The sequence below is a fragment of the Pocillopora damicornis genome, chromosome 6 (assembly GCF_964200805.1).
Source record: "Pocillopora damicornis chromosome 6, jaPocDami1.2, whole genome shotgun sequence".
Classification (NCBI taxonomy): Eukaryota; Metazoa; Cnidaria; class Anthozoa; order Scleractinia; family Pocilloporidae; genus Pocillopora; species Pocillopora damicornis.
Genome location: NC_142675.1, coordinates 1,591,351 through 1,617,336, shown reverse-complemented (window position 1 = coordinate 1,617,336; position 25,986 = coordinate 1,591,351). Strand labels below are relative to the sequence as shown.

Sequence of the window (25,986 nt, the reverse complement as noted above, 5' to 3'; positions counted from 1 at the left end):
CTTTTTTAACATTTGGTTTCTTTCTTCTGCCAAGTTCCCACTAGGCTCAATATTTATTCAGAAAGGCTGACCATAAATCAAGGAACAAAGACCTGAACAAAGTCCGTAAAGAAAAGAATTGTTCCTTTAACCCTAAACAATTAATTTTTAATTGTAAGACTGCCAATACAAATCCATGTTATAGAACTTCAAAAGACTAACTACCATCTGACCTCCAACTAGAAGCTGGCAGTTCATTATGGCTGCACAGAAAACAGTTTTGTTGGTACTAATGGGAACTACAGCATGTTTTTCTGTCGAAGGGTCTGGAAGTTCTCATTTTTCTTATTTTGAAGCCTTTCAAAACAAGAGGCTGATAGGATATGTTATCAAACGGTTTGATTCACCGAGTTTGTTATCGTGCGGTCAGAAATGTCTGAGTAACACCTGGTGTACTTCCACCAACTTCAAGTTTTCATCCAAGAAGAAAAGCATTGGAGGGACTTGTGAACTGAACAAGCACGACGTCTCTGTTGTGAGTGAAAGAAGCAACTTTGCTGATCAAGAAGAAACAACTTTTTCAAGGTTTCTAAATGTTAGTATTCACTTTGCTTGTTCTAAGCAAGAAGTGGAACCCAGTTTTCACTTTGCATTTATAATCATCGGGTTTAGTAATCATTTATAATTTATCATGTAATATTCTCGGCCAGTGACCAATTGAGAGGCATCAAGTGACGGAATATAAGATACCCTGAATATTATATGTTTCTTGAAGGTAACACTTTTCCACAAGCCACAGATAAGAAATGTCTGTGGATGATATCTGAGTGTATGCGCAAAGAAAATTTTTATGGACACTTCGGGAAATAATTTGCTGGAGTACTTTAACCTAAATGTCTCGTTTTCCATCGACTGATAAAAACAGGTTTGCCAGAAAGGATGGGTTCTCCACTCTCAATCATGTTACGTTGTTTTCGACACTCCAACGCAAGATTGGACTGAAGCCCGCAGGGTTTGCAAGAGGTACGGGGGAGATCTGCCTGTAATCAGATCTGCTGATGACAACAACTTCATACTCGATCTGATTCTAAATCAGGAATTAGTGCAACACTTTGGTGTGTGGATTGGACTTTACAGAAAACCTGACAACGAGTTCTACTGGATTGACGATACCCCTGTGACAGGCCAGTTTTCTGCATGGGCAAAAGGAGAACCAAACAGTGGTCAAGAGAAATGTGCCAATATGTATGCCGGAAAACTCTCACCATTGGGAAAGTGGAATGACATCAGCTGTAATTTAGCTCGTGAATTCCAACAGTCTGCCCCTTTTGTTCTTTGCCAGAAAGGCTTACTATAAATCAACCCATCCATAAATTCCATCTAAACGTTATGTAGGTCTAACTTTTGTGAAAAGCGTCAACATAGGACAAAAAAAGGTCGATTTAGTGTGTGTTTGAAACACTAGTGAATGGACTGGGCCCTAGTTGGTTTTTGTGAGATGTTCAATTAAGTGCCACTGAAATCTTACCAAGGCCTAACGTTTGAAACATCAGTTTTGGAAACATTCTAAAATAGTCAATCTACATTATCAACTCATTAGATGAAATCAGATAGTCTTGCAATACTCCCCCTCCCTCCCCCCACGCAGTACAATACCCCCCCTCCCACCCACTCAGTACCAAAGTTCATGCGAACTTTTTTGTACATTGAGATTTAAATCATCTAAAAATTATTAAGTTTTCTCGCCTTAGGTACGATTTTAATACTATTTATTCCTCTTGGAAAGGACAGATTCAAAGAAGCCGGTCAGAGAAACAAGAAACACCCCCTGATAAAGCCGTAAGAGAATAACTGGCGGTGTCAATTGATGTGTGGTGTGGGCGGGAGGAAGTGGTTGTGACAGCCACTATCAACTGCAGTTTCAAAACAAACTGGGTCGATTTAATTACCTTGACGCTTTCACCTTAAAATTTATTAAATGGCAGAATTACTTTTGTACCTTTAAAAACGCTGAGAAAAGAATTAGGGGTCATTTCATACAACGTATCTTGAAAGCAGGAAACTACCTGCATAAGTGGAATGGCAGTATTACGTTTTTAATTTTAGAAACACTGCAAAGAGAATTAGGGGTCATTTCATACCACGTAACTTGAAGCAGGAAACCACCTGCATAAGTGGAATATAAGCAAAAAATTAACCTGACGTCAATTACTTACGTCACCTACAGGATAAACCTTTGCTACATAACAAGGTAAAATTCCTTAATCACTTCGTAAGGTTGATACTTTGAGCTTTCGCGGAAAACACTTAGTAGAACATATACATTACACAAACTGAAATAAACAAACAACTACCGATAGGCTTCTTATGAGATGATAAGAGAAATTTGACGCTCCTAAATTAAATCTTGTTTTAATCGTCCAATTTTTTGGGGAACTGGAGAATACCGAAGAGGTTCTCAACGAGGTGATGGCTTTTACGGCTTATGGGTAATGTCATTCCATTTTATTACCTTAAATTTTTTTACGGTGAACTTTTTTCACGAATATTTGATAAAATTTGTCAGTTTTTACGGTTAACCCCATCGAGACCCTCACCGAAGGGATAACTGTTATTAGAGAAACGAAGGAACCAATTGATCAAAAATTCTATCGATGTAAGAACTGAATTAGTGAAAGCTTAACCTTTAAGTGAAAAAAAAATTTTATTACCTTTAGCAGCATTAGCAAAGTAAACATCCTTCATATAAGCAGAGTTAATATTTTCCTTAACAGTAGGAATTACGTGTGTGTTTATCACAAAGTCCCTTTGACATCTTTCTTGGAGTCCAGCTTAAAACTTGTGCAGAATGCCATCTATTTCTAAGAAATTTCTCACTGCTTGATGGCAAACCAGAAGAGTCAAACCGTCTACATTTTCTCAATGTCACGCTATACGTGTTAAAACTATTATGTGCATCAACTCAATCTTTAATAAGCTACGCGAAGCGAAACTCTTCCCAGCATTCTTCATTTCCTGCCGAGTTTCCCTCCGTCAAAATGTTTGTCTGGCAACTGAAGCCAGATCCGGAAGGAAAACATTTTGTTAATTCAAACCATTCGCACTTAATTGAAAGATAGGATGAACACTTTCAAAGGTTCTTTAACAACGGAATCATATTCAGTACAATGTTACAGTTAACTTGAACTAAAGGCAGGTATGGCTGCGTAAAAGGAAATTTTGCTGTTATTTCTCTTGAGAACTACGGCACGTTTTCTGCCAAAGACAACCCCAAAATTACTCTTTTTTCTTTTATTTGAAACCTTAGAGGTTGATGGGATACGCCGTCAAACAGTTTGATTCACCCAGTTTGTTATAGTACGGTCAGCAATGTCTGAGAAACACCTGGTGTATTTCCATCAACAACATGTTGTCCTCTACAAGGAGAGACGAAGGAACCTGCGAACTAATTAAACAAACATAGCATGTCTATTAACGAAAACAACCATTTTGCTGACGAAGAGGAAACGACTTTCTCGCTGTCACTTAAGATCAGATTCATGTAATTGTTACTCTTATTAACGTAGTCACGCCAGCCATGAACAGTATCTTTGCACAAGTATTTGACAACTTTTGTTGTTTAAGTTGTAACTCGTGAACATGCGGTTGAGACTCCTTCTGCGATAGAGAACCAACCAGCCGACAGTTTAAGTTTGAGCGACATGCATTTCGAGTTTGCATGTCTCTTAGCCGAGACGAAGTATTTTTTCACAAGTATTTGATAATTTTTTTAACATAGTTGTATTATTGTTGCAGTTGAAATCCATCCTTGACGATGCATTGATGATACGTGGTAACATTATGTTTCAAGAATTCAGCCATTTCGTGCACAAGATAATGGGAAAGGTGGACAGTTCCTATCATTGGTACGATTCGATCCATCGTACACTAATTACAATTTGGCTCTATCATTTTGTGCGTGCAGTCTTAAAATTTAAATTAAATTAAATCGACTGACCAACCAACTAACTAATTATTATTTAACTTGGGCATAAATATGTTCCAGAGTTTACGGCTCGGAGTTTGAGGGCAATGGCTTCTAAAATCTCGCCACTCTCAAGAAAGTTAAGCTAATAAAATCTTTTTGTCTACAAATTTTGTCTGTCACATTTCTTTATTGCCTTTCCCATGTTTTCGATGCCCTGCCGAACAAATTTCCTCTCGGAACTGGCGCCTGACCTTAAAAACGTCAGAGATAAATCTTGGATTTTTGGTACCATTTCGTTTTCTTATTGGACTAAGATGTATCCCATCGCCTTAATGTGTGTATCTCCGAAAGATATAAAAGCTTCATTTCCACAAGAATTACTTCTTACGTCCATCGACGACTCTGCTCCAAAGCCGATCCTAGAATCACAAGAGGAACAGTTATCTTCGTTGTTGCTGAGGATACCAATCCTCACCTTTGGCCACTTTGTGTCGATATTTTCGGTCACAACGTTAAACCCTTCTTTGTTGCAATTGGGTTGCAAGAAAGCTTGAGAACCAATCAGCTCCTTCCACGTGTCACGACCTAGTGAAGTGTTACGGTGCTTTCCATCAGCGATCAGTGAGTGCAGAGAGCTAGCTTGCTTATTGATAACGGTGAAGTTGATTTGATGTCCGATCTTCATACCGAGACAGATCTTGGTGAAGGGTGTACCCCAGTAGGTTGGTAATTTAGTCTCATGTAAGTCAAACCCAGTCTTTCCTCCTTCTAGATTGAAGGTTTCATTGTTGCTCCAGAGATCAGAACTGTAACGAAACGTGCTCTGCAAGGGTAATTCAAAAACAAATAACCAAAATGGAAAAAGCTTGAAAACCATTACAACAAAGAACAGCTAACGAAACACAGTCTTGGTTTGTTCGGTGTCCTTGTTTTCAACCAGTATTTTGTACACTTAAAATCTCCAACACCTTTTCTTATCGACTGAATTATACCAAGTTACTGCCTATATAACTTTTGAGTGATTGACTTACTGAAGGGCCGTGACAGAGAACACAGAAAGACAGGCCATCAGACACACAAGAGATAGAAAGGCGAATAGCCTAACCGACTGACAAACCGACTGGCTGGTTAGCCGCTGAAAGAGGGACTACAGACAGATTGACAAACAGGCTTACTGAGTGATCAGTCGCCTAAAGAAACATTTTCATACCTGTGTGCCATTCATTTTCATAACCAGCGTCCATCCGCCTCCACCGCATGCACCAAGGTTAGTCATGTGACAGTACACAGCAACCTCTGCTGATTCTACCTTCAGTAAGTGGGCTTTGTTTGATGAGGACCTGATAAAAAAACAAACAAACAAACAACAAATAAATCCAAACAGGAAAAATACAGAGATTAACCTGAATCGAGTTTTAATCAATTTACTGAAGATACAACCGTTCCTAGTCACAGTGCACTCCGCCCAGCTACTGAATCAGCTACCAAACAATGTTTTAGATGCACCAGTAATTGTCACTTACAATTTCTTGTTATGTATTTCCTTGCAAGACGTCAGTAGTTCTGAAAGGAAAAAGTTATCTGATCGTAAATGTTATCACAACTCAGTTAAACAACATGCCGTGTCACAAATTCTAAATCTTTACAAATTATGCGATGTCTAACTATCGTTAGTCAGCGGCAAAAGCGTGGCAAAAGCACTCAGATCGCTGATGATTATTCCCGTTTATTTCAAAACCTTCCAGTCAAATTTCCCCTACCACTTCTCCAACTATCCTCAAATTGTATTGCTAAGCACAGAGAAAACTTTACATTGCACTGAGGGTTGGGAGGGTGAGGCGACCTCCAACAAAGCCAATAAGAAAAACGCCGCTGAGGCCATTTTCTATTGACAGGTGCCAATTCACTCCAGGCTGAAGAAGCTACAAAGCCGGCCATTCAATGTTTTAACAGCTTGCGTGCTGAGCCAATAAGGAATATAAATAAATTAGTGTTTCACTGTTCAGAATCATTCTATCATACTGCCAATATTTTCAACCCTCACTAAACCAAATCGGCTACTTCCACCAAAGACATTTCTTCAGCTGAGATACTTGATTGACGACTTTTGCTTCCTTGTTGCTATGTATCGAAAAGACACGTTCGAGCGCACGAAGCTAAAATTATAAGCCTTCATGGTATCAAACATGAAAAACATAATTCCCAAAACAAAAATCTGACGTTATTAAAGAAATGAGGCCTTGGATTTTGTCGCCTTATCGATCCGTTGAAAGTGAGTTATGTGAGTTTTGGACAATTTTTAATTGTTCATAATCAGTATTATGATAATACTTTGTTTTCAATTTACTTATATGTACAGAGAAAAGAAACCAATGCTTTCTTTAGAAGGCCTATATTGGTTGAAGGAAATATTTGGATATGAGCACTGTTTTAATTTATTTATTAACAACGGTCCTTCGAATCTTATATACCGTGAGATTTAAATCCCTTAAAAAAACTACTCATCTTTTTCTCTTTGTATTTACGGTTTTAATACTTTTTATTACGTCCCGTAGTAAGCAATTTGAAACGGTCGGTGAGAAAAACGGCTGGTGGTTAACGATTTGTGTGTGCGTGTGTGTTAAGGGAGGGGGTAGGAATTAGTTTTAACTAAAAAAAAAAAAAAAAAAAATCTGGTTGTTTGAATTAGCTAAGGTCCGTCATCTACTTATTATTCATCAGAACTAATTTTGCAATTTATTTTATAAGTGAGCTCTTATTTTCAGGTTACTGTTCCGATTCTTTCGTGGAAGTCAAAATGCTTTGAATCACCTACCACTTTCGCATCTGTCCCCGGTCCAAGGCAGTTTGCACGAGCAGGAAAAAGTTCGTTTTTCTTTGTCAGGCAAACACGATCCTCCATTAAGGCAGCTGGCGAGCAAACATCCCTAAAAAATGAAAAACGTTGGGATACGTATCGCATATACTGCGGTCATAAAAAGAAATAAGCGAAATGAGAATTTTGTCTGTTTGTATGAAATATTGACGGCCGCGATGTAAGCCACTACCAGATAGACATAGCGATAAAAAAAATGGATTTAAACATAAAAATTAATTCAAAAGATTTTAATTTTTTTATTTGCTGCTGCTGCTGGCATTATCGAAGACAAGCCAAATTGTTCTGTCTCAGATATTTCTAACCATATTCGTCACAATTCGATATAAATTCTTGGATTCCTTTGAAATTTAATACAATGCGATATAACGCAACCCTTTCCTCCACTGTGTCGAATCTGCCGGGAAATGTTCACTTCGGTGTTTCTTAGTTGCTCTTGCGTGATATGTAATAATTTGTATAATTTTCTACTGTTTACCTTTAGGAAAATAGAAAATATCGCTCCTTCCTGATAGTCAAAGTTGTTGCTCTCGTGTACAGCAGTGACGTCGTGTTTGTTCAGCTCACAAGTTCCTTCTTCTTCCTTCTTGGAGAAAAACTTGAAGTTTGTGGATGAACAGGACGGAGATCTCAAACATTCTTGACCGCACGACAACACACTAGCAGAGTTGAACCGTTTGAAAGCATACCCTAGAAGCTGCTTATTCTCCCTTGTCTGAAAATACGACGAACGAGCTACTAAGTTTCCTTCAGTAACAAAAACGAATGTTGCTTGCAGCATCATGAAAAGCGCTTCTTTAAAATCCATTTTTGAGCACAAATTCAGCTCACTTCAATTCTAGTGTGGCAATGTTTAGTTTCCACGCACGCCCTGTTTGCCTTGAATTAATAATAAATCTGAAAGCATAGATAAGGCTATGTCACTTAGCAGTCTTGACAGTCAAAAGATTTCATTATAACATTAATATTCAAAGAATTTTGCATTAAACTGCAACTTTTGGACACCCTTAGGTAATGGCTGGGTGTATTGTCCAGAGTTTTGGAATATTTTGTCATTTTTTCATAGTTATTCCTCTATTCCGTCGCTCCATGTCTTCCTTTACACTTTTAAATTACTTTATTGAATCGAGAATAGTGTTTTAATCAGCCGTCAGGTTCTATAAGAGGAAACGCACCTGTGGATGTAAATTGCATTTCAGTTTCGGTAAGACATGGCATTCTATGTCCGAGATGTCTTAAATAGAAAACATCTGTCTTAAAGCGACACCTCAATGTTTATATCTTCAGCAAGTCTGCACCGCTGCGCAAGTGAGAAATTTTCTTTTTCCGTTTCAGAAATCATTTGCTTCGCAAATTAACGCTTAAAGTTATAGTAATTTTCCGTTTTAAGCCATTACCTGATTACGTGATATTATTTAATTTTTGGCTTTCGAATGACGTAATGTTTTCTCTCGCAAATATTGGGCTGCACGGAGAAGCAACTTGAAGTTAACGAATGTTTTTGTTTTTTTTTTTTTCAACAAAAGTAAATTCGCTGGATCCATCCCATGAAAAATGTTATATTGAGATCTCAATTAAAATACTCTTTTTTATGTAATTATTCTTTAACTGACGGAATTGAAAGAGGACTGAGTTCCACAACAATAACTGCTTCCTTACCCCTCCCTACAGAATGGCTTTGCACAGGCAGAAAATTATGGCGCAAAATTTAGGCGACGAGTTTGAAGTTCTTAACATAAAAGCTCTGGAAGACAACGATTATTCTCGATGGATGGAAAATTTGCCAAATGAAAAGCAACTAAGTCCACTGAAAGATTTAGTGATCCCAGGATCTCATGATTCGGGAACGTTTTTTCTGGATCAAAACATGGAGATTGGTCCCGATGAATCATCTGCCATTCACACGCTCGGGAGTATTTTTGGGAAAGTAGCAAAGTCTGTGATCCACAGTTGGTCCGTCACACAGTCAATGACAATTTACGAGCAGCTACTGTCGGGCATTCGCTATCTGGATCTCCGTGTCGCGTACAGAGCCGAAGATAAAAAGATACGTGTTGTACACGGTTTGTTTGGTTGGACGATTGATCAAGTCTTGGACGAAGTGAACCGATTTGTGGCGAATTATCCGAAAGAAATTGTCATTTTAGACTTCAATCATTTCTACAAAATGGATCAAGCTGCTCATGAAACACTCGCAGATACTCTGCTTGCTTCGTTCAGCGAGATTTTCCGCGCTCCTGGCGCAGATGGCCCAAATGTCACCCTTCAAGAGATGTGGGGAAACGAAGAGAAGGTCATCATTATTTATCACGACTATGATGTGGTTGATACTTACCCCTGTTTCTGGCCACCCCATCTAATCTGCTCCCCGTGGCCGAACACAGCGGATAAGAAACTGCTGTTGGAATTCCTCAACAAACAGTCAGAAGCGTCCAGTTTTTCGGAAGATGCTTTACAAGTAACACAAGCTATCCTCACGCCACGAACTTCAACTGTGTTTCAAAACATGACAAGCACTTTAAAAGATGTTTTGGCTTCAAGATGCAACTGCTATGTGACCGGGTGGCTGAAGGCCCTTTGTGGCACCAAGTGTCACAAGTTTAATATTATCATCGCTGACTTCGTTGAATTTGGCGATTTTATCCCAACTGTTATCAGCCTGAATTATTTTTTCTGACCTGCTAATATATTGACAGACTATATAAAAGTGAAGCCTAAATTTTTGTTACTAAAGACAAGGCTGTTGAAAAGGGCTATCTGAAAAAAGTGATTTGTGTGGATATCAACCATCCTTAATTTCAGCTGTGCCTCTAACTTTCTTGATGTCCTGCAATGAGTCAGCAAATTAAATGGCTGACTGATGCTTTGCTCACACCAGGTTTGGGCATGAGTTTCAGGCCTTTGGACTAAAAACATTGATCACAGTGCAGCTTATGCCTGATGCCTTACCATAAACCTTGCTTTGTTACAGCTTTGCGAGAAACACTCTTTAAAAGTATAAGAAACAAGCTAGAACTAATCTGAGTAAAATTGATACTGTAAATAAGTGCAATTTGCCCAAAATCTCAGTGTTTCAAGGAAAGTTTATAGGAGAGGAGATTGTGTTGGAGCAATGTCAAGATGTGTTGGTAAGGAATGATTATTTCCTCTCCAAAAAAAAAAAATGTCATTGTCTGGTAAAAAAGATGACAGCTACTATGAACTTGCTCTTGACCTCTTGGTAAAGCCAAGGAAGGTCTGTAGGGCATCTATCTGTAATAAACAGACATAATATCTTGGCGGAGAGATTGCTGAAATATACTTTGGTTATCAGTGGTGAAATATTCCACAGCTACGACAAATTCACATCTAAGTGAGACTATAAAAAGTCTGTGAGGTATCTTTCTGTAATATACAAACATAAATTCAGCCTTAAAAATTATATGTTGGCCTAGAGATAGCAGAGATATGGCTTGGGTTAATTTTGGTCAGTGAAAAATCAACACAGATAGACTGATTCATCAGTTAACCCTGAAACAGCCATAGGTGACCAAGACAGAATTTCTCATCACAATATCAATACAATATCAAGCAGAAAAGTAATGTGAATACAGAAATTAAATTAAATTAAGGGATTCTCAGTTGATCCATTACCAAATTATTTAAAACCAAAATCAACAATTATATAGCAGTCAGTAGGGAGAATTACTAATGAGATCATGTGAGTGAAAGAGTTAACTTAACCCTTTGAGTTGAATCATGACCTGGCGTTCTGGGAAGTTAACCTTGAAAGGCCATGTTTTGTCACTTTAATATCAGAGTGTTTATATATTCAGTGGCCAATATCTTGACCAAGAGAATTGCTTCTTTTAAGAGCATGCTCTAGTCAAGATAAATTTAGGGAGATCATATCTAATGCTTGTTACTAGACATACGCTGGAAGAAAGTTATTCTTATTGTCTTTGCTGATTGAATAAGTTTTTCATGAAAGAGATTTAACACAATTAAATATAAAAAAATTCAATTTTGTCAAGTTCAAAAGAGCTCATTATTAGGAGATCCTTGTTCTGGATTTAAACATTCCTGGGAGAGTACATTTTAAACAGCAAAGCATTGCAATATTCAAGTGTTTTTTGTTTTTTTTTCCATTTTAACCTCTTTTGCGTGAAATCATAAGCTAAACAGGTTTATTTTTCAGCATCATCCATGATGTCTATGTGAAAATTAAAATATGTATCAATGAAATATTATTAAAAAATAAAAAATCATTACCAACCAACTCTGTTCTGAATGTACATACATCTGTTTCAAACTTAAAAGCAAAGCTGAACTTGTAAAATTCATTGAAGGAGGCGTGCTTTTGAGAAGTATAAGGTTGATCAGCACTTGGCTATCAATTAGTTGTGATCAAGAGAGAAATCTTTTTTTGCACTGTCCTTTCATACTTGTATTGTCAAAGAAATGCACTGTCCCCTCCCCCCTGATCAGAAAATGGTCTGGCAACCCCAAGTACCTCTGTGAATGTGTTACTTGTCAGTGGTCAATAAGTCTAGTTTTGCCTTAGTCAAACCACTACAAATTTAGATCAATGTCAGTATCTGAGCAACTGACCAGCTACTCCTCCTCTAACCCCAACAACAGTCAACTGGTAACAAGTCAGGGTTAATGTTGGGTTGGGGGAGGGGTAAGCGTGCAGTTACATTACAGTGACATTGATCATCAGAAAAGAAGTGTGTGGGTACAGGCAATACAAGAAAGACAAGATCTGATTTGACACTATTACAGCCTCTTGGAGGAGAACAAAAACACATCTGATGTATGTCACGCAAATTTTGACCTGAATGAGAAGTCTTCCTGACTTCTAGCACAACAGGTCTTCCCTGTTCATGGATTCATGGCATATCTTATACCAAACAGTTTGATCAGATTCATTTACTGAAATAAAAAGGGAAATTAGCCGAAAACTGGTGTTGTGCAATGAGGCCATGATCCAAGGGTTATACAAGTCTGGTGTAGGGGAACCCCTGGAGACCATCAAGTCAAAGGCTTTGACAAACACCTCAGTTACTGTTTCTTTTGCAGAATTGACTCCAGAGAAGAAATTGTTGTCCTTCAGCATGTTGAAAAGCTCATTAAGTTGTGCAAGCTAGAATTCTGCATGGCTACCATAGATATTTCAGAAAACTGGAACTGCAAGTGTTGTAAATTCAAAGTATCTTGGTCATTAGGACATTCCACACACTTTGTTGAGTGGCAAGATAGATCACCATTGTAAACACATCATATGAAGTGCTTTTGCTGAGAAACTTTTGTTGTGTCAAAGATGCTATCTCTACGACCAGACAAACTGGTACAAGGTAAGTTCAAAGAAGTCCAGAAATGAAAAGCAGAGAAATTCAGCTCTGAACCCTCGCTTGCTTACCTTTAACCCTTTACACCCTTACATCAGTATGCATATTCTCCATACTGTTCATTATACATTTTCTAAGGTGCTGACAGGGAGAATTTGTATGAAAATCAAGAGCTTCTTTATTTGGTGGTCATTTCCTTTATTCTCAGGACCTTAATGTTTGATTAAGGAGTAATGTTGTAAGGAGAAATCAGATTTTAGTCACTCCTAGGGGTTAAAGGGTTAAACATTCAGTCAGCAAGCCAAGTGGCCCATCTTGCTAGGAGCCAGTCTGGTTTCTTTAGATGATTCATGGGGTGACCAGGATTGTACCATTATAATTGAATGCAAACTGAATCCCTGATATGTTTTCCCTTCCCTTGCAATTGCATAGCAATTTAAATAACAGTTGATAATTGAATAAATGGGAATTTAGGAGTGGCAGCTCTTCAGAGTGGCTGGAAAAACCCTTGGTGCATGATTAACATTTGACACCATGTGTTGGACTTGAACGTATTCTACTGTCCCTACCTCTGTGGTGGTTCCTGGTGTAGAGTAGCGAGTCTTGCTCAAATAAAACATACAATGTGCAAGCATGCGTCTTGTTACTTGTAAACCCTGTGTATCAACATATTTTATTATACATCAGACTTATTACGGTATTAAAACTCTGATTGGTCAGTAGCCCACGTGTAGCCGTACCTTTCCTCCCCAGGCAGTTGATCACGTAAAATTAGTATATCACATAAAAAACAAATGGAGTTACTCAACTAGCATTTAAGTCATGACTTTCAATTCTTCCTTTCTATCTCCTTGTATTGGGATATATTGAGATTTGCTTTTTTTAAATTTATTTATGTATTTATTCTTTAACTTACCCTTCCCACACAGTGGCTTTACCCAGGCAAAACGTTATGGCGGAAAATTTAGACGACGATTCTGCAGTTCTTTACTCAAAAGCTCTGAAAGGCAACGAGTGCGCTCATAGAATAATTTTTTAATTTTTGCTTCCGCGTGAATAGTCTAAATCAGAATTAGGCATAGTTTCGCACTAAACGGAGGCTAGTGTTCATACAGTTATCTATCATGCGTGACAATAGTTTCCTCAGCAAATAAGAGTTCTTTACGTGTTCTCATATTTGATGTAACCTCAGTGGCTGAGTTATAGATGACAACAAGGGAATTTCCCGATATCAGTTTTGGAAAAATTTCCGCACAGCCCCATACTTCATTATGCATGCAAGACATGATACAACGAAGACGAAGAAACAAACACGTACAAACGGAGGAAGGACCAACAGCAGAGGAAGTATGAAGAACGATTCAAAAACGGGAGATGAGAAAACGATATAAATTGAAGGAAATAAAATTATAACTGTTAATATTATGAAGATCATTTTTTAAGAAGCCACTGATTAGCAATGAAATTTATTAGAAAGGCTGCACTTTTATACTTCGATTAAACAAAGATTAACATTTCATTTCTTCGTGAAAAATCCAACATGTTTTAAAGGTGAGGGAAATGATTTCAATGTTAATTTTTGGAATTTAAATAAGGTATTAGAAATATAATTTTGAAAGTTACCCTTTACTGGCAACAAGCACGTCAACAATGGTATAGAGGATAGACTGCTAGTCTGATGAAGAAGATAGAAGATTGAGAGTTCGAACCCTACAGGTAACGTAAAAAAAAGAAAAAATAGACTGAGAGGGGCCTTGGAGTAAGGATAGATAGTAGGAAGTACCCGCCAGAGAAATGGGGAAGAGAAAGAGGGGAACTTTTATTAATGCAGTAAGTAATAATTAGGAATGTATATATTCAATTACCAAGGGAATTGTCTATTGTATTCAAAGACAAAGAGTAGAATGCATAATTAATAAGATGTGCATGCATAATGAAGTATGGGGCTATGCGGAAATTTTTCCGAGGAATGTAATTCCGCGACGCCATCAAAGGTAACAAAGAGACTTTATGCTTATAATTTTCCATCCCGTAACTAACCGTAGCACACCCTAATCGCCAAATGAAGTCGATGTCAGTTCTCAGTTAATTCGATGTTTGTTGCATAAGTTTAGAGAGTTTTGGTGCTCAAGACCTTGCACGGAAACCATTGCAAGCGAAGGGTAGCCTAAGTATGCTTCAGCTTTAAGTGTAAGTAAAACATGACACGAATTACGTATCGTGTTTGTCATAATTTAGCTCCATCACTTACGAGTGGTAAACCTTGCACCCTTAAATTGAAATGTTTCCATTGGCGTCCTTTGTTGAGGGTCTTGAAACCTGTTTTTTGTTCCACTCTGATCTTCAAACGCGTACATATCCTACAGAATTCAAGCATTGCATCTAGATATAGATCAAAATGTGGACATGTAGAACAAGGAATATTTCACTGAGATTAAATTCGCGTGAACAGACGAACGGCTCAACCTCAACCAACAATAAGATGGCTGTTGATAATTATGTCTGTTGTTTGTGAGTGTCATTTAAATAGAGACATCTGCGTGTTGTGTTCGGCTTCAGTTTTGGTTATAATATTTTTTAATATCTCACCTCGCTTGTCTGCAAACATTCTAGACCCTGCAAAGAGTTATTTTCAATATTTCTCATAAGCTATTCGTAAACAATTCAGTTTCCCGCGCTTTGCGAATATTTGAAAGATAATAAACACCGATAGCCTCTATTTGGCGGAAAAATATGCTCGTAAATTTATCTTTAATTTGGACATGATTTGCTCCTCGATGCTCACAGTTTTCCTCGAGTTTCGTTCTCGGAAACTTTGCATTTTTGAACAGATAATGTCTACAGACATATTTTCGCACAGTTGTACAGCATTTTTCTGTTGCACTCAGTCATCCGGAAATGCTTTTGATTCTTTAGTATAAGGCGATTGACTTATTATGATCGTCTGTGATCGCGTGATCTGACAGACGAGGCCCAAATTCTCTAGGCATAACAATACATCATTGCATCATTGCGAAGCAACACTGCATCGACGGACGCGAACTAAATGCAGCGTCTTTAAAATTCGTAAAGATCAACTCACTTGCTGACTTGTAAAAAATGAGTTTTGGGGCCAGAAGCACGGGTACGAGACAGACGATTTGAAGGGCAACTTTCAACTTGAGGTATTTGATTGAGAATCGAAATCGAGCAGTTTAAGTTGATCGAGTTGAATTAATATCAGTTTTTTCCAACAGCTGTTGTTCGAGTAGATTTCAAGCGTTGTGTGACGGATTGTGTCTATATCGGGAGAGAAGCTCAAAGCTAAAGGTAAGACAAAGCTTTTAGCAAACTATCTTAAAATATTTACGTGGGGATATTTACGAGTCGCACATAAAGAAACGCACACCGTCAATAGTATCCTTGTCACAGCTTCCCAGTTCTTTAAGCTAAGCAAGCTTATTGGTATGTGTAATATAAATTTTAGTGTGGGTAAAATCTGAATTTCGAAAGAAGTTTCTCTTTGGTCTGACGTATAACGCAAAGATGCTTGAGTCAAATTTGTTTTCGAGAATTGATGAAGGCGGAAATCGAAAGTGAAATGGTCTGAAGTGGAAAGACTTGGAAATATTCCTAAAGTTGAGTTATTTTAGGAATCAATTTGTCTTCTTTGCTTCATTTTTAAAAATGAGCGTGATTTTCTTGCACAATTTTTAAATTTAAAAATTTGCTATAGTTTTCCATTTTTAGTTATTATTTGATTACATGATATATTCGCTTTAAGAGATATTCGATTTATACTTTTGAATGACGTAATGTTTTCTCTTGCAAATATTGGGTTGGATGGAAACGCAACTTGAAGCCATGGAGAGTTTTTTTTTCAACATAATTAAATTCGCTGGATCTATCCTATGAAAAATGTTTCATTGAGATTTGCTTTTTTTCTTTTTCTTCTGTATTCATTCTTTGACTTACCCCTCCCCACAGAGTGGCTTTACCCAGGCAAAACGTTATGGCGGGAAATTCAGTCGACGTCTCTCAATGGATGGAAAAATTGCCAAATGAAAAGAAACTGAAAGATTTAGTGATCCCAGGATCTCACGATTCGGGAACGTTTTCTCTTGATAAAAACATGGAGATTGGTCCCGATGAACCCAACCTCATTCGTAAGTTTGGGAAATTGGTAAAGCCTGTGGTCTACAATTGGTCTGTCACACAGTCCATGACAATTTACGAACAGCTTAGGTCGGGCATTCGCTATCTGGATCTCCGTGTCGCGTACAGAACCGCAGATAAAAACTCTGAGATACGTGTTTTACACGGTTTGTTTGGTTGGACGATTGATCAAGTCTTGGACGAAGTGAACCGATTTGTGGCGAATTACCAGAAAGAAATTGTCATTTTAGACTTCAATCATTTCTACAAAATGGATCAAGCTGCTCATAAAAAACTTGCAGATACTCTGGATGCTTCGTTCAGCAAGATTTTACGCGCTCCCGGCCGCCAAGGCCCGAATGTCACCCTTCAAGAGATGTGGGGAAACGAAGAGAAGGTCATCATTATTTATCACGACTATGATGTGGTCGATACTTACCCCTGTTTCTGGCCGCCCCATCTAATCTGCTCCCCGTGGCCGAACACAGATGATACGAACCAACTGTTGGAATTTCTCAACAAACAGTCAGAAGCGTCCAGTGTTTCCGAAGATGCCTTGCAGGTAACACAAGCTCTCCTCACGCCACAAAATTTAACTATAGTTAAACACGTGACAAGTACTTTAAAAGATGTTCTGGCTTCGAAATGCAACCGCCAAGTGACCAAGTGGCTGAAGACTCTTCGTGGCACCAAGAGTCACAAATTTAATATTATCATCGCTGACTTCGTCGAACTAAGCGGTTTTATCCCAACTGTCATCAGTCTAAATTAATTTTTCTAACCTGCTTATATATTGACAGACCATATAGAAGTTGTTAAGGATAACAGCCAATTTTATTGATTGTTAACTACCTTGATAACGAATTTCTTCTTGTTTTTTACGATTTTATATAGTTACATTGTTTATTCGAGTTGATGTACCTATCTATTGTTCTTGAAACCCGACCCTGTATTAGCGTCCTCTTTGCGTCCCATGCACACATAAATGGCGACCTTAGCGTCCTTTCTTTAATTATAGTTGGTAACTTTTAGGATCTTGACCTTTGCTACCTTTCTAACCTTAAAACCTTTGAAATCTTTGGTGCAAGTGGGACTAATATGTAAGTTTATCCTTTTATTTCGATTAGACAAAGGTACTTGAAAATCTGTTGCGCTGTGTACCTTTTTAATTGCATTGTGATAAGCAGCCAGAATAACGCTAAGCGTCTACCAGTGTACATCCACCTTTTAGTTTGAGAACGCTTGGGCCATTAACTGTTTGCGTGAATCTCTTAATGTAGCGGTTTTTTTTGCCTTTTATGTTTTCATCGCGATTTGAGTTGTAATTAAGTTAGATTCGTTTTACACGCTTGTATCTTATATTTTGGAAGTTTTCGCCTTGATTGATAGGAATTTATTGTATTTTATTTCAATTTACTAGATGCATACTGGAAGAAAGTTATCCTTATTGCCTTTACTGATTGAATAAGTTTTTCGTGAGAGAGGTTTAAAACAGCAAAGCATTGCAATATTCGAGTGGTTTATATTACATTTTAACTTTTTTTTAGTTAAATCATAAGTTAAACAGGTTTATCTTTCAGCTCTATCAGTGATATATATGTACAAATTAAAATATGTATCAATAAAGTATTACAAATAAGAAAATTATTACTGACCATCTCTGTTCTGAGTGTACATACATCTACTTTAAACTTAAAAGTAAAGTTGGGCTTGTAAAATCCATTGAAAGACGAGCCCTTTGATAAGTAGAAGGTTGATCAGCCCATGACCATCAATTATTTGTGATTAAGAGATTAAGAGAGAAATCTCTTTTTCGCAAGGGGAGGGGTGGGTGCGCAGTTGCTCATATACTAACGTTGATCCCAAAGTTCAAATAACAGCACATTCTTAACACGACTATTGTGGCTGTGGTAGCCAAGATTTTCTTACTCAGTCTGTCTCTCCACCCTCCGCAGTTTCCATCCGCGCGTCCGAAGTATTTGTCCTCACCCCCATTGTATCAAAATAATGATGTCATCGTTTCAGCTCAGATATGAGTAGCTTTGGGAACCAGCTAAGTCATGATGGAGTAGTTGACGGAGTATGATCACAGAGTACGTGAGTTTTGTGTCCGGTTAGGCTCGATTTCCGCCGCTCTCTCGTATCCGGTCTTCGCTCCTCCCCGGGAAGATGAGAGGGAAGCGCGGGCTCATACACCCGAACAGCGGCTGGTAATCGAGCCCAGTTTCCGGCCAGATCAGCAAAGTTTCGAAAAGTTAGTCTTCAGACATAAGTTTGTGTCGATGGCTCAAGAGTCACCGTCAGAAAAATCTATTAGCCTTAGTTTGACTGCTCGATATGCACCCTCATGGAAGACTTGGGAAGGAATCCGTGAAGTTGTCCAAAACTGGCACGATGGGGTGTATTTCTCACTGGAGAAACTGAGAGCCGTATCGAGTTCAAGATTGGCCTTTCACCATACGAAAGAAAAAGATTCACTCTCGTATAAAGCAATTTTAACAGCTGAAAATTGCCTAAAATTAGAAAGGAAAGCAGCAGAAGACAGAGACTCAGATGATCAAGAAGTGAGTGGCAGGAATCAAACGCGAAAACCTGGTCATCAAACCTTCGATTCTTCCGTAACTGACAACAGAGCCAGAGGCGATGACAGGGAAGGCTCTATCGACATTGAACTGGGACGAATAGATTATAATCCAACCAGACAAAAACTAACCTTGATAAACCATGACACAGAGCTTATGAGGAAAGTGTTGCTTCTTGGGTTCTCAAAGAAAGCTTCAAACAAAGAAGTGATTGGACAGTTTGGAGAAGGACTGAAAGTTGGTGCACTGGCTTTGGTGAGAGAAGGAAGAGTGGTTACCATGAAGACTGGTAAAGAGCGGTGGAGATTTGGATTATCTCATGATGAGATGTTTGACGAAGAAGTTCTGACAGTATTTGTTGATGGCAGGTGGAAGGAAAGTAACGATGATGATGATGAGGACAATGACGACCAACATGACAAGTATAATGACAATTACGAGACAAACCTTGAACAGATGAACACATCTGTGACTGTCTTTCCTCTCTGTCGTGAGGACTGGGAAGTTTACCTAAAGCGGTTCCTCTTTCTTAGCCCACCTAAAGACTCTGTAAAGTCTGTGGCAGGAACTTTGCTTTTAGGTGATCATTACAAAGGTCAACTTTATGTCAAAGGTGTCTGGGTGTCGGATCTTTCTAAGGATGGATTAGCATCAGGAGTTGACTTTGTTCATCTCAGGATTGATAGGGATAGAAGAGCTGTCATTCATCTCAGTGACATTGATCATCAGATAAGCAGCATGTGGATACAGGCAATACAAGAAAGACCAGATCTGATTCCATACTATTATAGCCTCTTGGAGGAGAACAAAACTTGTGATGTGCGTCATGCAGACTTTTACCTTAGTGAGACATCTTCCTCGCTTCTAGCACAACACTTCTTTGCTGTTCATGGATCTATGGCATATCCTGTACCAAACACAGTTTCATCAGATTTACTGACAGAAATAAAAAGGGAAATTAGTAAAAAACTGGTGATGTGCAATGAGGTCTTGATTCAAGTGTTATACAAGTCTGGTGTAGTGGAACCCCTGGAGACCATTATGTCAAAGGCTTCGACAAAGAAATCAGCTATTGTTCCTTTTGCAGAATTGACTCCAGAAGAGATTGATGTTCTGCAGCATGTTGAAAAGCTTATGAAGTTGTGCAAGCCAGAATTCTGCATGGCTACTATAGATATTTTAGAATCTTCAGGAACTGCAAGTGTTGTAAATTCAAAGGATCTTGGTCATTATGACATTCCACGCTCTTTGTTGAGTGGCAAGATAGATCACCATTGTGAAACACATCAAAGGAAGTGTTTTTGCAGAGAAGCTTTGATTGTGTTTAACATCTTGTCTCTGCAATCAGACAAGCTGGTACAAGGTAAGTTCATTTAATGAAAAGCAGAGAAATTCAGCTCTGAACCCTCAGGGTGAAGATTGAGAAACTAAGGCCTATGATGCATCTGCTTAACTTTAACTCTTTACACCCTAACATCATTATGCATATTCTCCATACTGTTTACTGCACATTTTCTAAGGTGCTGACAGGGAGAATTTGTTTAAAAATCAAGAGCTTCTTTATTTGGTGATCATTTCCTTTATTCTCAAAACCTTAATGTTTGATTCAGTGGTGACGTTGTGAGGAGAAATTAGGTGTTAATCACTCTTGGGGGTTAAAGGGTTAAGGAGTTAATTGGCAAGCCGAGTGGCCCATCTTGCCAGGAGCCAGTCTGGTTTCTTGAGATGATTCATGAGGTGATTGAATGCTAATCCCTGATATGTTTTCACCTTCTCTTGCACAGCATTTTGAATATGTTTACAAGTGATAATTGAATAAATGGGGAGTTAGGAGTGGCAGCTCTTCAGGGTGACTGGAAAAACCCTTGTTGCATGGATGAACTTGATCCACATTTGACATCATGTGTAGGAGCTAAACCTTTTCTACCATCCCTACCCCCCCTTGGTGGTTCCTGGTGGAGAATAAAGAGGTCTTGCTCAAGTAGAATTTACAATGTGCAAACAAGGGTTTTGTTCCTCTTGACTGAGAGAGGGGCATGATTACTACCCCCCTCTCCTTGTAAACCAACATATAATATATTTTATTATACATTGGACTTTCTATGGAAATCTCTTATCGGTCAATAGCCAATATGTAGCTGTACCCTCCTACCCTAAGGAGGAAGGATTTGTGTCAAGTTTTCATATTTCTCTAAGGGGGGGGAAGGGGGAGGGTATGGCTACAAGTAGGCTATTTTTTCTAGAGTATTCAGTCAATATACAATAGCGTGTGAAGTTGACATGATAACTGAATATCTGCAGCAGCAGTTATTGGGTTATCATGTCCAGTTCAAAATTCTGCCTAGTTTCCAAGCCCTTTGTTCGTGCAGTGTTCTCAAACTTTTGCTATCTCACAGATTGCAGATTGTTTGAAAATAAATGTATAATAAAATAATAATTGAATTCAGTTTTCACATTGTGTCATGAGTTCTCAAACCTTGCGTCTATATTGTCTGCCTGAGACTTCAGCTTTAGCTGATATTCAGACCTTGGCACTGATAATTCATAATATCATGCCCAACCTCACCCTATAGTTGCTTCTTCACTGTGCTTATTTATTTACTTATTTTTGTCATATTTTTCTTGCAGCTGGAAATAGGCCGTCTAACGACTGCAATGACAGTTTTGTCAAACTGTTGGCATAAGGGAATTTTGATTTCTTGCATCATTTGTGCATATAACTCGAGGAATGTAATTCCGCAACGCGATCAAAGGTAACAAACAGACCTTATGCTAATAATTTTCCTTCACATAACTAATCGTAGCATACCCTATCGCAAAATGAAGTCGATGTCAGTTCTCAGTTAAATCGATGTTTGCTGTATAAGTTTACAAAGCAATTTTAGCGCCTAAGGCTTTGCACTGAAAGCATTGCAAGCGACTTTCAATTCTTCCGTTCTATCTCCCTGTATTGGAATATATTGAGATTTGCTTTTTTTTAATAATTTTTTATTTAATTATTCTTTAACTTACCCCTCCCCACAGAGTGGCTTTGCCCAGGCAAAACGTTATGGCGGAAAATTTAGTCGGTTTCTTATTTTCGACGATTCTGAAGTTCTTCACTCAAAAGCTCTGAAAGGCAACGAGTGCGCTCATAGAATACTTTTTAATTTTTGCTTCCGCGTGAATAGTCTAAATCAGAATTCGGCATGTTTTCGCACCAAACGGAGGCTAGTGTTCATACAGTTATCTATCACGCGTGACAATAGTTTTTTCAGCAAATACGTGTTCTTTATGTGTTCTCGTATTTGATGTAACCTCAGTGGCGGAGACATAAATGACAACAAGGGAATTTCCCGACATCAGTTTTCGTCTATTCCACCTGATCAACTCGTGATCTCATTGTTTGGTATTAAACGCCCAACAAGTAATTTCCCGATGTCAGTTTTCGTATATTCCGCCTGATCAACTCGTGATCTCATTGTTTGATATTAAAGGCCCACAATTTTTTTTTATGAAAACCTCATAAGCTGTTTGTAAACAATTCAGTTTCCCGCGCTTTGCGAATATTTGAAGGGTAATAAACACCGATAGCCTCTATTTGGCGGAAAAATATGCTCGTAAATTTATCTTTGGACATGATTTGCTCCTCGAAGCTCACAGTTTTCCTCGAGTTTCGTTCTTGGAAACTTTGCATTTTTGAACAGATAATGTTTGCGGACATATTTTCGCACAGTTGTACAGCATTGTTCTGTTGCACTCAGTCATCCGGATGAGTGCTTTTTTATTCTTTGGTATAAGGTGATTGACGTATTATGATCGTCTGTGATCTCGTGATCAGACAGACGAGGCCCAAATTCAATAATACATCATTGCATCATTGCGAAGCAACACTGCATCGACGGACGCGAACTAAATGCAGCGTCTTTAAAATTCGTAAAGATCAACTCACTTGTTGACTTGTAAAAAATGAGTTTTGGGGCCAGAAGCACGGGTACGAGACAGACGATTTGAAGGGCAACTTTCAACTTGAGGTATTTGATTGAGAATCGAAATCGAGCAGTTTAAGTTGATCGAGTTGAATTCATATCAGTTTTTTCCAACAACTGTTGTTCGAGTCGATTTCAAGCGTTGTGTGACAGATTGTGTCTATATCGGGAGAGAAGCTCAAAGCTAAAGGTAAGACAAAGCTTTTAGCAAACTATCTTAAAATATTTACATGGGGATATTTACGAGTCGCACATAAAGAAACGCACACCGTCAATAATATCCTTGTCACAGCTTCCCAGTTCTTTAAGCTAAGCAAGCTTATTGGTATGTGTAATATAAATTTTAGTGTGGGTAAAATCTGAATTTCGAAAGAAGTTTCTCTTTGGTCTGACGTATAACGCAAAGATGCTTGAGTCAAATTTGTTTTCGAGAATTGATGAAGGCGGAAATCGAAAGTGAAATGGTCTGAAATGGAATGACTTGGAAGTATTCCTAAAGCTGAGTTATTTTAGGAATCAATTTGTCTTCTTTGCTTCATTTTTAAAAATGAGCGTGATTTTCTTGCACGATTTTTAAATTTAAAAATTTGCTATAGTTTTCCATTTTTAGTTATTATTTGATTACATGATATATTCGCTTTAAGAGATATTCGATTTATACTTTTGAATGACGTAATGTTTTCTCTTGCAAATATTGGGTTGGATGGAAAAGCAACTTGAAGCCATGGAAAGTTTTCTTTTCAACATAATTAAATTCGCTGGATCTATCCTATGAAAAATGTTTCATTGAGATTTGCTTTTTTTCTTTTTCTTCTGTATTTATTCTTTGACTTACCTCTCCCCACAGAGTGGCTTTACCCAGGCAAAACGTTATGGCGGGAAATTCAGTCGACGTCTCTTCATGGATGGAAAATTTGCCAAATGAAAAGCAACTGAGTCCACTGAAAGATTTAGTGATCCCAGGATCTCACGATTCGGGAACGTTTTCTCTTGATAAAAACATGGAGATTGGTCCCGATGAACCCAACCTCATTCGTAAGTTTGGGAAATTGGTAAAGCCTGTGGTCTACAATTGGTCTGTCACACAGTCCATGACAATTTACGAACAGCTTAGGTCGGGCATTCGCTATCTGGATCTCCGTGTCGCGTACAGAACCGCAGATAAAAACTCTGAGATACGTGTTTTACACGGTTTGTTTGGTTGGACGATTGATCAAGTCTTGGACGAAGTGAACCGATTTGTGGCGAATTACCCGAAAGAAATTGTCATTTTAGACTTCAATCATTTCTACAAAATGGATCAAGCTGCTCATAAAAAACTTGCAAATACTCTGGATGCTTCGTTCAGCAAGATTTTACGCGCTCCCGGCCGCCAAGGCCCGAATGTCACCCTTCAAGAGATGTGGGGAAACGAAGAGAAGGTCATCATTATTTATCACGACTATGATGTGGTCGATACTTACCCCTGTTTCTGGCCACCCCATCTAATCTGCTCCCCGTGGCCGAACACAGACGATACGAACCAACTGTTGGAATTTCTCAACAAAAAGTCAGAAGCGTCCAGTGTTTCCGAAGATGCCTTGCAGGTAACACAAGCTCTCCTCACGCCACAAAATTTAACTATAGTTAAACACGTGACAAGCACTTTGAAAGATGTTCTGGCTTCGAAATGCAACCGCCAAGTGACCGAGTGGCTGAAGACCCTTCGTGGCACCAAGAGTCACAAATTTAATATTATCATCGCTGACTTCGTTGAACTAAGCGATTTTATCCCAACTGTCATCAGTCTAAATTAATTTTTCCAACCTGCTTATATATTGACAGACCATATAGAAGTTGTTAAGGATAACAGCCAATTTTATTGATTGTTAACTACCTTGATAACGAATTTCTTCTTGTTTTTTACGATTTTATATAGTTACATTGTTTATTCGAGTTGATGTACCTATCTATTGTTCTTGAAACCCGACCCTGTATCAGCGTCCTCTTTGCGTCCCATGCACACATAAATGGCGACCTTAGCGTCCTTTCTTTAATTATAGTTAGTAACTTTTAGGATCTTGACCTTTGCTACCTTTCTAACCTTAAAACCTTTGAAATCTTTGGTGCAAGTGGGACTAATATGTAAGTTTATCCTTTTATTTCGATTAGACAAAGGTACTTGAAAGTCTATTGCGCTGTGTACCTTTTTAATTGCATTGTGATAAGCAGCCAGAATAACGCTAAGCGTCTACCAGTGTACATCCACCTTTTAGTTTGAGAACGTTAGGGCCATTAACTGTTTGCGTGAATCTCTTAATGTAGCGGGTTTTTTTGCCTTTTATGTTTTCATCGCGATTTGAGTTGTAATTAAGTTAGATTCGTTTTACACGCTTGTTTCTTATATTTTGGAAGTTTTCGCCTTGATTGATAGGAATTTATTGTATTTTATTTCAATTTACTAGATGCATACTGGAAGAAAGTTATCCTTATTGCCTTTACTGATTGAATACGTTTTTCATAAGAGAGATTTAAAACAATTAAATACAGCAAAAATTCAATATTCTCAAGTTCAAAGCAGCTCTTTATTAGGATATCCTTGTTCTGTATTTAAACATTCCTGGGTGAGTACATTTTAAACAGCAAAGCATTGTAATATTCGAGTGGTTTATAACTTTTGAGTAAAATCATAAGCTAAACAGGTTTATCTTTCAGCTCTATCAGTGATATATATGTACAAATTAAAGTATGTATCAATAAAGTATTACAAATAAGAAAATTATTACTGACCATCTCTGTTCTGAGTGTACATACATCTACTTTAAACTTAAAAGTAAAGTTGGGCTTGTAAAATCCATTGAAAGACGAGCACCTTTGATAAGTGGAAGGTTGATCAGCCCATGACCATCAATTATTTGTGATTAAGAGATTAAGAGAGAAATCTCTTTTTCGCAAGGGGAGGGGTGGGTGCGCAGTTGCTCATATACTAACGTTGATCCCAAAGTTCAAATAACAGCACATTCTTAACACGACTATTATGGCTGTGGTAGCCAAGATTTTCTTACTCAGTCTGTCTCTCCACCCTCCGCAGTTTCCATCCGCGCGTCCGAAGTATTTGTCCTCACCCCCATTGTATCAAAATAATGATGTCATCGTTTCAGCTCAGATATGA

At 38.2% G+C, this 25,986-nt stretch overlaps 5 protein-coding genes and 1 pseudogene across 9 annotated transcripts; 5 read left to right on the top strand and 1 right to left on the bottom strand.

Moving 5' to 3' along the window:
- The first annotated feature begins 238 nt into the window (after positions 1-238).
- On the top strand, positions 239-1,517 carry LOC113677962 (C-type lectin domain family 4 member E). Its single transcript, XM_027194860.2, has 2 exons — positions 239-574; positions 905-1,517. The coding sequence occupies exons 1-2, from the start codon at positions 239-241 to the stop codon at positions 1,334-1,336; spliced, it is 768 nt and encodes a 255-aa protein (XP_027050661.2). The 3' UTR covers positions 1,337-1,517.
- A 1,147-nt stretch (positions 1,518-2,664) lies between these two features.
- LOC113679329 (uncharacterized) lies at positions 2,665-7,935 on the bottom strand. The gene is made up of 5 exons (XM_027196318.2): positions 7,300-7,935; positions 6,762-6,873; positions 5,470-5,509; positions 5,157-5,286; positions 2,665-4,769 (listed from the first exon to the last, which is right to left on the bottom strand). Exons 1-5 carry the CDS (start codon positions 7,627-7,629, stop codon positions 4,248-4,250), a joined length of 1,134 nt encoding a protein of 377 aa, XP_027052119.2. The 5' UTR covers positions 7,630-7,935; the 3' UTR covers positions 2,665-4,247.
- Positions 7,936-8,311: 376 nt separating this feature from the next.
- On the top strand, positions 8,312-11,079 carry LOC113679434 (PI-PLC X domain-containing protein 3). The gene has a single exon (XM_027196426.2). The coding sequence runs from the start codon at positions 8,494-8,496 to the stop codon at positions 9,496-9,498; it is 1,005 nt and encodes a 334-aa protein (XP_027052227.2). The 5' UTR covers positions 8,312-8,493; the 3' UTR covers positions 9,499-11,079.
- Positions 11,080-14,078: 2,999 nt separating this feature from the next.
- On the top strand, positions 14,079-17,929 carry LOC149043372 (PI-PLC X domain-containing protein 3 pseudogene; annotated as a pseudogene). 4 transcript variants are annotated; one of them, XR_016187713.1, is made up of 3 exons: positions 14,079-14,145; positions 15,388-15,460; positions 16,118-17,929. The product of XR_016187713.1 is annotated as a PI-PLC X domain-containing protein 3 pseudogene, transcript variant X4 (transcript). The 4 variants fall into 4 exon arrangements; XR_016187712.1 differs by having other exon boundaries at positions 14,116-14,341; XR_016187710.1 differs by lacking the exon at positions 14,079-14,145 and adding an exon at positions 15,100-15,315.
- Positions 17,930-18,499: 570 nt separating this feature from the next.
- Positions 18,500-21,620, top strand: LOC149043371 (uncharacterized). Its single transcript, XM_089209571.1, has 2 exons — positions 18,500-20,230; positions 21,496-21,620. Exons 1-2 carry the CDS (start codon positions 18,568-18,570, stop codon positions 21,549-21,551), a joined length of 1,719 nt encoding a protein of 572 aa, XP_089065697.1. The 5' UTR covers positions 18,500-18,567; the 3' UTR covers positions 21,552-21,620.
- Positions 21,621-22,709: 1,089 nt separating this feature from the next.
- LOC149043370 (PI-PLC X domain-containing protein 3-like) lies at positions 22,710-25,593 on the top strand. Its single transcript, XM_089209572.1, has 2 exons — positions 22,710-23,025; positions 23,683-25,593. The coding sequence occupies exon 2, from the start codon at positions 23,708-23,710 to the stop codon at positions 24,629-24,631; it is 924 nt and encodes a 307-aa protein (XP_089065698.1). The 5' UTR covers positions 22,710-23,025; positions 23,683-23,707; the 3' UTR covers positions 24,632-25,593.
- The last annotated feature ends 393 nt before the right edge of the window (positions 25,594-25,986 follow it).